This window comes from Diadema antillarum, unplaced genomic scaffold, assembly GCF_040938485.1.
Source record: "Diadema antillarum isolate AM-2024a unplaced genomic scaffold, OU_Dant_1.0 seq00001536_RagTag, whole genome shotgun sequence".
Lineage (NCBI taxonomy): Eukaryota > Metazoa > Echinodermata > Echinoidea > Diadematoida > Diadematidae > Diadema > Diadema antillarum.
This window is the reverse complement of record NW_027272268.1, coordinates 1,055,198-1,071,981: the sequence shown is the minus strand read 5'-3', so window position 1 is coordinate 1,071,981 and position 16,784 is coordinate 1,055,198. Positions and strand designations below refer to the sequence as shown.

The 16,784-nt window shown below is 38.2% G+C and overlaps 1 protein-coding gene across 1 annotated transcript in view; it reads left to right on the top strand.

The window, feature by feature from the left end:
- LOC139710475 (ribosomal protein S6 kinase alpha-5-like) overlaps positions 1-16,784 on the top strand; it is an 82,987-nt gene that overhangs the window by 21,392 nt on the left and 44,811 nt on the right. Inside the window, 2 exon segments of the mRNA XM_071622391.1 lie at positions 8,288-8,506; positions 10,206-10,321. Coding sequence (XP_071478492.1) covers positions 8,288-8,506; positions 10,206-10,321 — 335 coding nt within the window.

The window sequence follows — 16,784 nt, the reverse complement described above, 5'->3', positions numbered from 1 at the left end:
AGTGTCTACGGGAATTATTCAATGCAAGGGTTGAATGCAAATGTCTACTGCACCAGTATTCGGCCACCAACGAGCGCCGCAACGTCCCCGGTGCAATTTTGCACCAACAGTGTAGAGCGCGATGCATTTTCAGCGGCCTTGCACACGCATTGACATTGAGCACGCATATCGTGCAGTGTGACTGCGACCGAGCAAAATGCTCCTCCAACGAAAAAAACAATAAATGTTAATTTGAAAAATCATCAAATATCAAAGGTCGTATGAGTGTACGATCTTTGATGGTATCCACAAAAGCAAAAAAGAAAAACAAAATTTACGTACCCCCTAGGCAATTACCCCTATGATTAGTGTCTACGGGAATTATTCAATGCAAGGGTTGAATGCAAATGTCTACTGCACCAGTATTAGCCCACCAACGAGCGCCGCAACGTCCCCGGTGCAATTTTGCACCAACAGTGTAGAGCGCGATGCATTTTCAGCGGCCTTGCACACGCATTGACATTGAGCGCGCATATCGTGCAGTGTGACTGCGACCGAGCAAAATGCTCCTCCAACGAAAAAAACAATCAATGTTGATTTGAAAAATCATCAAAATACGGGCCAGTTTGTGATGACGGAGAACGAACTTTCATAAATCTAGAAGGACATAGTCCCTCAAATAGGCCTAAACGTAAATTTCGGAATTCTTACGAACATTTGAGCAGCGAAGTCGGATCGTTGGGGAGTTTATGTCTTCGTATGGTAGCGGAAAATCGCAAAGTGAGAAACGGGAAATTTTCGGAATGGTCACTATACCATGGGGTCAAAACTTCAAGGTCACACAGAATTTGCAAGGGTCAACCGATTATCACCAAAATCTAATCGATTCTTTCCTGTCATTATCCAAACATTCCCTGAACATTTCGTGCAAATCCGTTTACCCGTTCTCTTGTTATCTTGTACACAAACAAACAAACAAACAAACAAACAAACAAACAAACATACAAACAAACAAACAAACAAACAAACAAACAAACAAACAAAAAAAAAACAAAAAAACAAACAAACAAACAAACAAACAAACAAACATACGGAACCCTTTACATAACCCCCTGCCGATTTTCATCGGCGTGGGTAACAAACAAACAAACAAACAAACAAACAAACAAACAAACAAACATACGGAACCCTTTACATAACCCCCTGCCGATTTTCATCGGCGTGGGTAACAAACAACAAAGAAAGATGTGGACAGAATGTAGTTCAAGCTTGGAAAATGGAAGTGAGTAATTTCTGGTATTATCATTATATGAGGAGAGACCATTGTTCTTTAGATTTATTGCCAGGTGTCACAGTGGAGTGATATTCTGAAGACCACGGGCAAGGATGACATTGCCACCTACACTGTAAATTGGTTTGAAGGGAAGGAGATAGAGAGAACGAAAGGGAAAGAAAAACTGAGCTTAAGTTATGACCTTAACCTCAGGGACTGGGAGGCAACGTAGCAAAGCGTTTCAGTTGTATGGAAAATTAACTCCATCATTCCAAGAACAGATTTCCTGTAAGCATTTTCAGTGGAGGAAATGGCTTGATAATATTTGATGGGGTCAAGGTATAACAGTGCACAGAGCTACACCATGTGGAAGATTCATCCTTTGAACGATGATGTTTCACTGTTTGCTCTAGTATGGAGTTCACAGACTACAGACCAGTTTAGTGCTCTCTGTGACATTGAATTATGAGATATCTGAAATGTTTTGTCAGTCAATATCCATGTACAATCAACTCGGCTGACTTAATCTAATGCTGAAATAAGCTAGTGAAATGAAACTGAGTGTACTACAATCATAGCAGTGAGGTCATTGTAACAAGTACAATAGTACAGAAAGTACACACAGTATGCTGCAGGTTGTTGTAAACCCACCAGCCAGCATGCCTGCTTTGCTTAATACCCAGAGCTACTAATATGAATGGGCACTTGCTAATTCTATTCAGTTGATTGAGCTCTTATCCTATTAATTGCCCATGTAATTTAGCAAGTGGCTTAAAAAAAAGAAGAAATAATTAAAATACCTACAGTTTTCATTACATTCAAAATAACACATTATTCTTGTCGCAATCGAGATCGTAACCCAAATTTCAACATTTTTTAGGGTGTAAATAGACGTGAAGTTATACAGTGAGAAGAATGGTGACTGCCAAAAATTGTGAAATTTACAGTGTAGGCCTATATCCCACAGTGCACTGCATGTGTAACTCCTTTCTAGTTTTACCAGCTATGGCTATGAATTTAATGGGCATTGTGACGTAGTAGAATATACCATTCATGTACACGTACCTGCACAGGTCAGCTCTTTGCATATCATCGCAACTCAAAAAGTTTCTAAATTTTTGCAGTGAGAACGCTGTATCGAAAAGACGCGACCGTGATCGGGACCCAAATGTGCACTGTTTTTTCAATGAGAGTGGCATTGAAATGTTATTTTCTTTTTGATACCCTGTGACAAATGAGCTTCATGTTATGATGCATCCTGCTGCTCATGATTCTCATTAATTCAAATAATCAGGAAGCAACATTTTTCAGTTAGAACAGGATTATGCAATACATTGATTTATAAGGCATTGTGCAGTAAGAGTCTGTAATCTCAAATCATCTTCAGAATGAGAAGTGGGGTTTTAAGCTTAAAATTAAGCAGCATTCAGAGAAATTTCAGACAAATGAGAAATCGCATAAAAATATTTTGTATGACTTATTACACAACCATGACCAGCAGGTCAAACACGTACAAGTGAAATCAAATTTGCACTCATTTCTAAGTATATCCACTGATCATGGTTTAATTGATTATCAAGCATAGTTAAGCTTTTTTATGCAAACCTTGGTTTGATCATGCTCGTACTTGTACCATTGTTGTGCTTGTTTGTTTGTCTCAAATTTTCTCTTCATCATCGATACTTTGCTAGTTACCCTCTTTAGAATCCCATAACTTTACAATAATTATTATAATGAAAACACATGTACACTGTGGTTAGTAAAACTGTATGGCTTGTAAATTGTATTTTGAAATGACAATGTTGTATGAATCACACATTTGAGACAATTGGTTTGTTTAGCTAACAAGATTTGGTGTTTTTATCCAGTAAACCAGAAATCTGTCAAGCATGCCATGTTGGGAAAGTTCATTGACACTGAAGAAATAATAAAAGTTGCCAGAAAAGTAAATTGGTGGCCAGTGGGAGTGATAAATTAATGCCTACACCCATGGGGTATAATAATGCCATAGCAGTGTAAAGCTCACCTCTGCCAGCTGTGATATTCAGCACACCATAGAGGGTTAGAGGCAGAATATTCACTGTTGTGGTGTTTGTCTCTTTGCGAAGCAGAAAAAGGTGGAACCCCATGATCACATAGGTGGAAAGTTATGACTCACCAGCTGATATGGGAAAAACACTGGGGCGCAGTGTCATTGCCAGGAGCATGTTTGGCACACAGATTATATCAGAATAACCTAATACTAGTTGAGCTGTGAAGATTGGAGGGTAATTGTGTGTGAGAGAGTTTGTATGTACAATATGTGTGTGTGTGTGTGTTGTTTTTCAGATAGGGAGATAGATAGATAGATTGACAGACAGGGAGGGGAAAAGGAAGTTCCAAAAACCGTACTTGCCGCATGTATACGATCACTTTCATGTCATTTACTGGAATTGACATGTCGAAACTATCATACTTCAAAAGTATAGTGGGCCATGTCATGATACTGATTTGTCCTTTCCCTGTAAACCACAGAAAGGAAAAGCAGTTCCAAAATTGAGGAGATAACATCTTGGCTAGAAACTGACAGATTAACAACAACAACAACAACAACAACAGCAACAGCAACAACAGCAACAACAACAACAACAACAACAACAACAACAACAACAACAACAACAACATCATTAACAACAACAACAACAACAACAACAGTCAAAATCTACTGATCAGGCACAGCATTGTATGTTTGTACATGTTGCATGAAAATACAAGGTTGCCTTGAAATATATAGGCACAGATTGTCCGTACTTACTTTTTCTGCTCTTCAAGTACTGCTAGAAACAAAACTGCAATAATTTGCAAAATGCAGACAAATTTGAGCATTATAGTGACTATACCACCTCTCAAAGTTATGTATTTAAATAGTCATAGACTTGTATTTTACAAATGTGTATTGACACCTAGCTTCCTAACTCTATATAACAAGTCCCATTAACATGTACATGTACCTGTCCAAAAGTGGTGAAGTATACATGTAATATATCCATCAGGAGGATGTTGCATTTGAGAAGGTTTTGCAGATAGCAAAGCTCATTGAATTATTGAAAGGGATTTTGTTTTATGGTGGAACTTGATATTACATGTACTTCATCATGAGCACTGGCACTACAATCATATGTATAGACACACTGTATTGTATTGACGTGCAGAAGTGCCCATTGTTCATACTGATGTAATTCACAACACAAGACATTTGACAAAACTTTTCTTTGTGTCCATTTGTGTCGATGTGGGAAATTCCCTTTAGTAAGACTGCACTTCCCATGTCTTTAAAAAATGGTCCATTCATGAAACACAAATGCACGTAATAAAGTACATGTACCTTCATGAAGTATGTTGTACAGGGTTGTGGAATACCATACTCTCTCATGGACCTTAATGCCCTATCAATCAAAGTGCCTGTCTGTTGAGGAAGCATGAAGACTCTTGTGCATTGCCATTTCTAGAGCCATTACTGTTATATGATAGAATTCTTGAATACCACAGCTTTTCTCAACAGTATGCTTTCTTTGTACTCAGTAAAATGAGTATATTTGTAAAGATCACTAGAAGTAAAGAGGTACTTGTAACATGGAACTGAAATATCTCAGCAGAGTTATGACATACTGATGTACAATGTGTACATTGCAGTGACTTATTACTGTATACGTCATACATTTCGCAAGGTTTTAATTTTCATGAATTTCGTGAGTCAGATGCTATCTGCAGATTTAGCAACACACCAAAATATTTGCTCTGATCCTGACATGAATGTACAAGGCCTATGATCTGTATGTGCGTGCATACAAATCTCCATTTGTTTTTGTACTCTGCAGTTGTGAATTTAACCTAGCTGAGCTTATGAAATTTTCAGGAAGTCCCAATCCGCAAAAATTTAGACTTGCTAAATATATGAAGTGTGACAATACTGAAAGATACCGATACTGGTATCTACATAAAATTTATTCTTCCACACAGCAGGTTTGTAGGGCTTCCAGGGAATTATTTATTGATTTCACCTCTTTCTTTGTCTGTGTATAGGATATGATATAGTAATCTGATTCAATACTACCCCTTGGCTAGGGAGTGATACCTGGATCACATTGTCATCCTTAGCCTTGAATAATGACTAACCACAGGAGTATAGTCACTGGATGTGGAATGTGGAGCAAGCTGCTTGAACATGATATTGTAAGGGTTTTGCATTGTTGGAAGAGCCTGCATCAACTCCAGAGAAGGAGAGGTTTGATCCATTGCCCGCAATGATGATACTCTTCATTTGTTACAGTGACCTTGATTATACAAAATTGCAAGTGGATAGATTCCAAACAGTACTGTGTGATATTCATCAATATTGAAATCTTCACTAAATAGTCTGAAAGATTTGTTCTTGTCCAAGGATGTAGCATGTTTGCACACATGGGGCGCTGTGTATGAATTGTGGCTAGACAGTAGATGACCTTGAGCTGTGTTCAGTCACTAGTTATGAGGTACTGCCACTTCCTGCCTGTTATATCAGGTATTGACACAGTGCAGGTCAGATTGTGCATCTTCACTCTGTAACCTTTAAATCCTGCAGGGAGTGGTACAGTATAGTAATCCTGTTTACTTAAATGTTATACAATATCCCTTCGGAGTGTATTCAGTTGTGAACAAGCAACAATGAACATCGCATTATCGCATAAGTAGGTTTAGAAATGGTAATTCTGTATCTTCGTTGTGTAACTTTCAGCACAATTTGCATTTGATTACAATTTACTGTCAATCAAAAAAAAAAAATAGTGTTAATCCAGATCTGCATTTAGTGACAGAATACTAAAAAGACACTTACAAAACACTACACAACATGTAACAGTATACCAGTACTGCACTTCAGGCATACAAAGTGTATTATCCACTGTTACAGTAAACCTTCTAAAGTATTTTGCTTTAAACACTGAAAATCTGATGTTAACTGGAATTTCTTTTAAGGAACAATCAGTGCATTCTGAGTTCTAATACTTCTAATATTTTCCTTATTTCTTATTCATTTGTCATTTTTTGTATCATTCTGTTTGGAATATTTTTCTCTTTCTTTTTATTTTTTTTTTTTATTTTTGGGGGTGGATTTCTTCTTTAAATCCTAAATTTTGGTGGCCCGAAATAAGAGCAAATAGCAATCCATTTCAAAACTTGGTTGCCAGATCAGGCTACAAAAGACAACAGTTTTCAAAATTTGGTGGCCTGACAGCAATTTTCAGTGGCCCCAGGCCACTGGGCCACTGCTCATGGTGAGCCCTGCATTGTGTAACAGTTGATAATGATGAAAAACCAGTGGAAAATCACACAGATATCAACCGTTTTCCAGCTCATGAGTGACAAATCTACGGGTGGAGGCAAAGAGCCAGAAAAGTTTCCATCTACTGTAAGAAAATATCGAGCAATGCTCTGATATGACATTCTGCTTTGAAGTGATCAAACGGTACGATGCTCAGACAGTATCTAATGGACAGAAAGATGACTGCACATGTTGGGTTGTATATACACGTAGTTCAGCTTTTCCCCATATTGAAACTTGTGAAAAAGTGCAAAACATTGCAAATGCCTAAAAAAATAAATAAAAAAGATCACTTCCAAATTGAATTGTATGCTTCTGGTTAATAGATGACTAACATACATTCCACCTAAAATCTTAAGAAGTAAATCTGTTTTGATAAAGATAAAGATGATGTCTGTGCTATTTTTTCCCCAGTAAGTGATCAATGATTTTTCTGCCAAGAATAAACAACAGACAATGTTATCATTTTGTAAAGGTGATGTTTACATGTTATGCATTGTCAACCTCATTATTCTGTTTGGCAGGATGTGATAGTGCTGTTTGGATAAAGTCTGATTCTTGCAGACCTGCATAATATAAATGACTAAGAGTGTCAATGTGTTTTTCTTTGAAAAACAAAATGTGTATTTAGATATTTTGTTATCTTTAGGTTGGGCTCATTTGAGTGCCATGTCTGCCTTGCTAGGTAGATGCAAACACAGACGTACTAATTTAAACATGCAAACAGCATTGAATATATTTCTTGCCAGATCTGTAGTTTGGTTGTTGCATCTAGTGTGCAGATATCCATTTGTCTGATGTGATGTGACATCATCAAAATTACATTTAAAAAAAGACAAGGACGTTATTTTGCCTTTGAAATGCAGATAGTTTTAATTACTCGTTAGAAAATAAAGGTATCACACAGTGTATGTCATTGAAATATTAAAATACTTGAGAAATTACTGGCACCATATGATTCAGTGGTATAGGCTACCGTCATAATGGTGCACCGGAATGCATTATAGTGTTGTTCTCTCCATGTTTTGTGTAGTTGTGCTAGGTTTGCGGGTGCTTTGATACGTTATGAAGTTTGCTGTGAAGTCTGGTGTTGTTGTCTTAAGGTGTCAATAGCACTTGACCCTTTTCAATATAAAGGGTGTGAATTTCTTTCCCAATATTAAAGTGCTCGTAGACAAGACTGCATTCCACTAGTGATATAAAATTATGATTAGAGACGTTTCTGCAGTTTGACATCTTGGGTGTACTCTGTATATTATTGAGGTTGTGGAATATGAGACAGGAAATCAATATTGACTGAACTAGTTAATGATTACATATGGACATAGAATTGACATTTATATTAAAGTAAAAAATGCTGGTTAATCTCTTTCTCTTTGTGTTTGAAATGAACTTTCATTAAACATACTCTAATTTGATTTGATTTACTTACACATGTATGAAACATTCCTTATTAATGTGAACGCAAGAAGCTGTTCAAAGGGTAATTATTTAAGTAAAGTCATTTACAACTCTGTGTTTGAAGAACTTTCTCTAATTTGTTGGTTTTTCATTTTTGATTTAATGTAATCTTAACTGTGAGCTACCTCATAACAAGTTTGTTTCATTTGTATCTTATTTTCCTGTAAGTTATGGTATATAGTTTAGTCATATACAATGCTAACATAGTTGTGTCTTCTCTCCTTGTGTCTTTGCAGCATATGGCAAGGTGTTCCTGGTGAGGAAGGTGGGCAGTCACAACAATGGCAAGCTCTTTGCCATGAAGGTGCTCAAGAAGGCTACCATCGTCCAGAAGGCCAAGACGGCCGAGCACACCATGACCGAGAGGCAGGTCCTGGAGGCTGTTCGTAGCTGCCCCTTCCTTGTCACGCTGCACTACGCCTTCCAGACCGACTCCAAGCTCAATCTCATTCTAGGTAAGGTGACCAGGGAAGCAGCAGTCAAAACTTATCAACATTGCATTTGGTATTGGGAAGGGGGGGGGGGGGGGGGGGGTGGATGGGAAGCCTGTGAAAATCAATTCTTATTTTCTCAAGATGTTCTGACTGTTTGTGTGCATATCATGTGTATAAAATTATCATACATTTGTATGTGTGTGTGTACAGGTGTGTGTTTGTGTACGCGTGTGTTTTCAAGTATCTTGAATAACAGACTGTTCCATCAGTGATCACGATCCCTCGCCCCAACCATGGAAACACAGTGATTAAGGACACTCTTATTAGTGTGATTTATGCAGTAGGCCGGGGATCAATGTTCAAACTGTCGCTGAAATGGATTCATGATCACATGGATGCCATAAGTAATTACATAGTGTATTGCACATGTTTAGGTTTAAGTGCATAAACCGACTGGCCTTGGGTCACCTACTGGCTGTAGAAAACAGGTACATTTGGTCATGTGTGCAAATGTGTGTGTATGTATTTGTATGTATGAACGATTGAATGTAATTGTGTGTGTGTCAGCATTTCTTTATTAGTGAACAGTGAGAGTGCTAGCAGAATGCAAGCGCATACTGTAAAACAAGAAATTTGTGCATGCATTTTAATTTCACGAATTTCATTAGAGCCAAGATTCGCAAAATTAAAATGCATGCTAAAGTTCTTGTCCACACTATTGAATGCCACTGGCAATTTGCGAAAATTTCACGCCACAAAAAAGGCCGTCAGCTCCAGTTCACAAAATTTTAATGCTGTGAAAATTTCTTGCTTTACAGTTGGTAAAGAATATGTGTTAAATTAGCATTCCCTCCGAATGGGAATATGTTGGAGGATCAGCATCCCTTTATCCTTCTATGGTTGAACCTACAATGTATTCAAAAATACCAAGTTCAGTGTCCGTCTGTGGTGCTCTTCCACCTACATCAAGTTTTAATCTCAATCATGTGTCTGCAAATGATGAACAGATTGGGTGACAAGTGGGCACAACTACCGTTCTTGATTAGTCGCTTCAAGCATTCTTGGTTGAAAGTTTAGTGAACACCCGTTAGTTGGTTCTGAGGCTATAACATTGACATTATGTTTATGATTTAATTGTGATGTGATTTTCTCATCAAGATTGACACAAACTTCCTTGACAGATCACTATCAAATCAATCAGTAATCCTGCTATGAGTAATATCTTCCGACCTCTGCCCATCATACGACTTAGTAGTAAAAGGCTACACTCAGGTATTCTGTGATAACACTGTGTAATAAAGTTTTGCATCTCAGCGATATGATGCTGTTCCTGAAATACATACAACTGTATACTACATGAAGAAGTTATTTGACCACTAGATACAATGTCCTTTACTTTGAAATCGGTGGGTGCACACCTGGGACCTGTTGCATAAGATATGTTACCTTAGCAAGACTCTGGTAAGAACTGAAAACTAAGGTTAGTATGAATTTCCATTGACTATAACACAGGAAAAACTCTGTTAAAAATCAACTTAAGTTTTCTCAGGTAAAAAGTTTTATGCAACATTCCCCAGGTTGTTTGTGTATAACATAATGCATATATCATGTTTTTCAAAAAAACAACCAAATATCAAAAAGACACACCGTACCATGCTGATCTCATAACTCCTTTAGACGATCACAGAGTAAGAGTTGTTTCACTCTCTCCTGCCTGCAGATTATGTCAGCGGCGGTGAGCTGTTCACTCATCTGTACCAGAGGGAGCACTTTAGGGAGAGTGAGGTCAAGATCTACATAGCAGAAATTGTCATTGCACTGGACTGCCTGCACCAGGTAAGGAAGAAAATGGAATGCACTGTGTTACTGTGGCAGCAGTAAACAGAATGTGCTTGTGCAAACTTCCTGTTTGTCTAGTTACAAACTCTGGATGCATTTCACCTCGCAGCTCATGAGTGGCAGTTTCCGTTCTTCCTACTTTGTTGAAGAAGTTTCCCAGACATAAATTATCACATACACATTCAGTGTTATCCTGGCGGGCAAAGTGTTTTGTCAGTGATTTTTACTGACAAATTTTCATTCAGCCAATCAGATGCAAGGATTTCAGTCGCTTAAAACATTTGAAACTTGTCAGTTGTGACTGACAAGTTGCATGAAGTGCTGCCCTAAACTCCATTTTGAATCTATAGTCTGATTCTTGTAGCATCTGAATCCTGTAGTAGTGTGTACACATCTGAAGCTTGCCATTTGCTGTAATCTGCCTTTATCTCTCTGTCAAGCCCTTTCATTGACTGTAACTTTCACAGCTGAAGTAGTCATTTAACTTTATTCAGTATTGTTTATGTTTTATGGTTATCACACTTGCAATGCTGGGGGGTGTTTCACAATGAATCTTTAAGTCGACTAAAAAAAAAATAAGAATAACTTAAAATGATGGTATGCAGCGTAGGTCTTCATTAATATTCTATCTTGCAAATGAAAACAGAGATTTTGGAGACTGATACATGCAGCCATTAGTGCACAAAATCGAAAAAGGGACAAGGAATTTTTCTTTGAATATTGGTAACAATTTGAAGTGGATTCTGAAAACATTTAATAAACTGAATAGGAAAACCAATACATACCATGATTTTTAAATTCTTTGTGAAACACCCCCTGAAGTGCAATGCACTGGTACATTGTACAAGACTAAATGTTACAGAACTTTAAGAGGAGAATGGATATGTTGTTTCCGTCATGCTTCTCCACTGGAGAAGAGCAGTGACACTGGGTCTTTGTGTAGTCCATTCTTGCATCATTAAAACCTCTCATCGCTGAGATATCATCGAGATTTCCATGCTGGAGTTAGACTCCGTTTTACAGTGAGTGAAAAGGCCGGACTCAGCCCGGCCTTCCTTTCACTGTGTAATGCTCAAAAGGCCAAATGCGGTACCAAAAAACGGCCACGCATTTGGCCAAGCTCTGGAGACAGTAGTCTCGGCCCGGGCTCAGCCCGGACTCGGCCTGGCCTTTTTTCACTGTAACCGCAAACTCGGCCAAATGCGGTACCAAATTGCGACCGGCACGCTCCCAATAATAATTGTTTGTTTATACAAGCAGAGCGCCACTATGACAAAATATTGAAAGGTTTGAATTAAAAGCCAGGGCCGAGCCCTCCACTGTAAACAGACAGAATTGCGGGGTCGAGTACCGCAATTGAGGCCGGGCTCAGCCCAGCCCTGCACTGTAAACGGGGCCTAAGTCTCGTCTGGCCATATTAGCCAGATGAATGCATACATGTGTACCATTCCTTGGCAGCTTTCATTCATCATCTTTGCTAACACTTCCCTAAATGCCCCATTCTTTGTTCATGACCTCCGCCAAAGAGGTTATGTTTTTTGCTGGCGTTGGTTTGTCTGTCTGTTGGAAAATCGAAAAAGTTGCAAACAGATTTGGATGAAGCTTACAGGAAAAAGTTGATAATGACACTAGGGACAGATGATTTAATTTTGGAAGTAATCTGGATTGCCATCTGGATCCAGGAAGTTTTTTGAAGGATTATTATTGGTGAATAGTGCCAACAAACAAGGGAGTTTAAGCTGTGTGTTTTTGAGGCATGCATGTATACACGTACTGAGCGTGTACTTGAGGCACAGCATGCAGGAAACTGGTGAATTTGACTCTATTACACTGGCCCCTAGTTATCATTGGGAAATTGGGCAATTTATAGCATGTGTGTAGGGTGCAAATGAGCTGCTTTGCAGAGGGTCTGTGCAATCTGAGTGCTTTTTTTTTTTAGCTAGAATTGTGAATTTCTTGAAGAAAGAGGTAATCTCAATAAAATCAGTAAAATCCAAGCATTAAAATTGGCAAACGTGTGACCAAAAGCAAAGAGGCATCAATTTTTTTTTTCTTGAAAGAAAGAGCAGTGACACCTAGAACATGTTAATAATAGATAGGAAGACAGCTGAAATGCTTTAATGCTAGCAAGGAGTTGTGTCTGATAATTCCTTGATGCCAGTAAATCAGCAAACATGGCGTCCAATGAGCTCTTCAAAATTGGTATCTGTGTCATTGCTTCCATTAGTATCACACTGTTCACTTAATGCCCCTTGCTGGCTTTATGCATCTGAAATAACTTTTTCTAGAGTTATGTTCTCATGTGGGAATATTGGGACAGTTTAATGACATGGCATCCTATGGCGACCTCAAACTAACCACCTTAGTCTTGTCACCAGGCTTTTCTGGAAGTACTTAAAAGAAGCCCACATCTCTTTCATGGAGATGCAGATGAGAATGTTTAGTATGGCAGTCGGAGTGCATAGGGCAAAGGTCATTGGTCTTTGATGAGGTCTCATTTTTACAGTATGTTGACAGTAAAGTCAGGTATTTCTGAAATCTTCACTGTCCATAGAAAGATCACTGAATTCATTAGATCACAGCACAGGTTCAGAGGTATAAAGTGTGAAATTAGGTACATTTTTATGAAATATTACATGTTGTGACAGAACTTGGAGGTGGGGGTAACATTAAGAAAAAAAAAAGGAACCTGGAGGGTATTAACACAATTGTCAATTTAATGGAATTCATTGTATCACAGGAGTAGTGTGGCAGAGGAATATTTTGTCAGATACTGGGATTAATTTAGTCACCGCTAAAGGTAAAAGTGTGAAATTTTAGCACTAATAGATTCTTCCTATTCCACTTTGATCTTTAATCTACCCTTAATGTACTGCAAAGAAAGCAGGTCATTGATTAGCCAACAGGAGCATCAGGACAGTGAGAAGTGACATTTATACTTCCCAGTTTTCTTATTCAACGTGGGAAAGGAACTTTAATGGAATTAACATGGCTGTACACAGTTTTTATTTTTCCTTTCGAAGTCAATTATTAGTGTTAAATTGATTTATATTAGGCACTAATGAAATGTACCCATTCACCTCTATTTTGACCCTGATTTATTTCCTACACCAGTGTTTCTGTGCTAGTCTACTTGATGATGATTCCTTCAAGGAAGCATACATTTACTGACATATTATATTTTGTCAATGAAATTGATACATACTGAGTCAACCTTATCTCCAAGAAGTGGATGCTTGTACTTCAAACTCTGCATTTACAATGTGTATAGTCATGCTATCTAATTGTGCTGTATGCGATTAATGGAATTAGATCGCTTGTAATCTTGATTTGATTGATGGAGAATTCTTTGGAAGAGAAAATAATCTACTCAGTTTATGCAATAATAGTGCGCCTTGTGTAGTATTCATGCAAGTAAATCTAAAAGATGACAGTATATTATACATTCATTGCCCTTATGACAGGGTTTAAGGACACACAATGCATTTTGTATACAAGTAGTAGATTAGTAATAGCTCCTGGCATAAGTTGAAAATGGATGGATACAGTAGCTGGCATTATTTGTATCAGTACTGTACAGTCTTTGTACATTGTGTGTGGTGAATGGCAGAAAGATGAATTTTAAACAGGGAAAAGCAACCACCCAGGAATATCTTTGCTTATGTCAAAACTGTGTAAAATAGCATTGTGATTGCTGCTGTGCTTATAATGTAAACAGTGTTGTTTGCTATTTATTTGTGGTTCTGGAGCATAGTATATATACCATGACATTCTGAAAAATAAAAGAATGTTGCCCATAATTGCCTCACAATATTAATAAAGAATGTGCAAGTGTAATACAACTATTGCTTATCTTATGGTTATTATAAATTGATCATAGTGATTGCTTGTGGTGAAGTTCAAGAAATGGTTGTGCCTGATCTTTAGAAATAAAAGCCTTTAAAAATTCAATGTCAGTGAGAACAAGCACAGTAGCACTTGCTTGGATATCAAATGACTAGATTCTTCAAGCTACCTTTATAGGCAGTTCATGTTAAATAACGCATCATGCTTCTGGCATTTCACAGCAAATCTATTCTAAAGTTAATTTATATATGGATACACAATCCTAGTAATGTAAATTTGGGGACATTCATCAAAAATTGGAGAGAGGAAATAAAGATAATTGGCATCTGGAGGAATGGAAATTTCTGGATTGAGCAAAATTTCCAAGCTATGGAATTGATAAGTGCTTCATTCCCATCCTTTTATTACAATGCCTGACCATTTTACAAATGTATGAATTGTCAGTGGCATGTAGGCAACGATCTCCATAGCAACGTCCCAGCATTGGGAGTTGAATGTGGGTAGTGCATAGTATCCCAGATGTTGTAAGCTTTGTGAATGCTACTTCCTGCCCTTGTTTGTCTGGCTGTCCGTCCAGGGGCCTTAGGTATCGTGTGGGTGTGCTGGTCTGCACAATTCAGACATGCAATGGACTCATGACGAGTTGTTTGAACAATAAACTTTAAAGATGGCCCTTCCCTTTTGCATTCCTTCCCAAATAGCACAGAACATGATATATTCCACCAGAATGACAAGACTATTATAAATCTATAACATTTCTGTGATATTTGAAGGTTGTTAGCCGTTAAAATTCAAATAATGCACCAAACGCTCACCGTAACGTATTCTGTGTACTAGGCACAGCTGCATACATTAATCCTCCTATGGTTGTAATATGATACTTATACTTCGAACAACAGATATGCATGTTAAAGCTGTCAGTAAAGAAGAATTCACTAGCTTCTCTTACTTTGTTATCAATGGCAAATAACAACACACCACTTACATGAACTACATGTACAACTAAGTGCATCACACAGGTCTGTAAAACTAGACTAATAGTTTAGATTTGTAATTTTTTCGTAGTACGAAAAAAATTATTCAAATCTTAGTGGTCAATTTAACTAAACAAATAAAGACCCTCTTGAATTAAAAATTCACAGGAGGTTTCCAAATAGTGTTTTCTTCAATACCTAAGTGTTCTCACCAATTTTTCAAGAGTTTGCATGCAAAAGGGATTGGCTGTCTTTAAATCACAAGATGCTTGAGGGAGAGCATTCTTTTTTCTTTCTTTTTTAGCTTGTGATAGCAATGTCGGTATCATAGAATAGAAATACCGTAAAGTTCCGTGTATAAGACGCACTATTTTTTCGTCGGAAAACGTTGAAAATCGGGGGTGCATCGTATACACGGGTACAGTCGAATCACGGAAAAAAATCCGTCATGTACACCCAATTTTATAAGGCCAACTTGGGGCTATGTATGCCCATCGACGTTTGGAAGGTAAGCAATCACTAAAACTTAGGAATAAATGAGCGATCTTTCAATCTGGACACACACAAAAGCTGCAAATACGAGATAAACTTACATCGGCCTTGTGCAGTAACGATGTATCAATCTGGCCATAGACAACAGCTGTAACAGCACTGCTGTATACCGATGTCAGTCTACCAAGCTACCAACAGCCAACCTAGTAGCTGGAATACGCGATGTACAGGTACCATTACTAAATTACCGATACCGTAAAACTTATCAATGTACTAGTATCAATATGGCCATAGATAAATGCTGTAAAATACGGAGTAGGATCGACGCTATGTCACCGTAAATATAAACGATGTGTGAAGCATGCATGCATATCCATGTCGTTCGTTTGCTCTTCATTTCACAAGGCCAGCTAGGTTAGCATAGCTACACTGTATACAGTAGCTAGCTAGCTAGCTAGCAAGCCTTTGGCAAAGGCAGCAGCTGCAGAGAGGCTTTTGCAATGGACTCGCGTGCACACAGCGATCGGATCGAAGCGCGCTTGCCCATTGCGCGCTGTGTGTGCAAGTCCATTGCTCTCTGTGTGCGTGTGCTGAAATTATCGTGAGCTGCCTTTTGCAAAAGGCTTAGCACTGTGCATAAAAGCATGGTACAATGTACAAGAGACACACATGTTACTGGTAATCCCTCCGGGCGAAACAACAGTGAGTGTAATTACCGTACGCACCGTACGTCTTGCCGTATGATCCCTCTGCTACACTTGTTGATGTTTTTCTTATTTTTCGTAATGAACCTTCCAGTCTGACATGCGTCAATATGCGAGACACCCGCTGCTATGTATGACAGCAAAGATCGTACTGTACACTCATGAGTACGATATGCATGACACATGTACCACGATTGAAAGGCGAAACAATACTGTAGCAAGTGAGTACCAAGACAAGTCTCACATTTTGCGTCTTCCATATTTTGCCAATGTCCGATGAATACCGTTAAAAGAAAGTATAAAAGGAAACGAAAAATAGAGCAAATACATGCTGCATTCTAGGGAATTTTGAAATAATATGTATTACACACGCAATATCTGCGTGGAAATTTTCGTGTTTGTTTGTTTTTTTTTAATTTTAGGTCCGAAAGTAGGGGTGCGTCT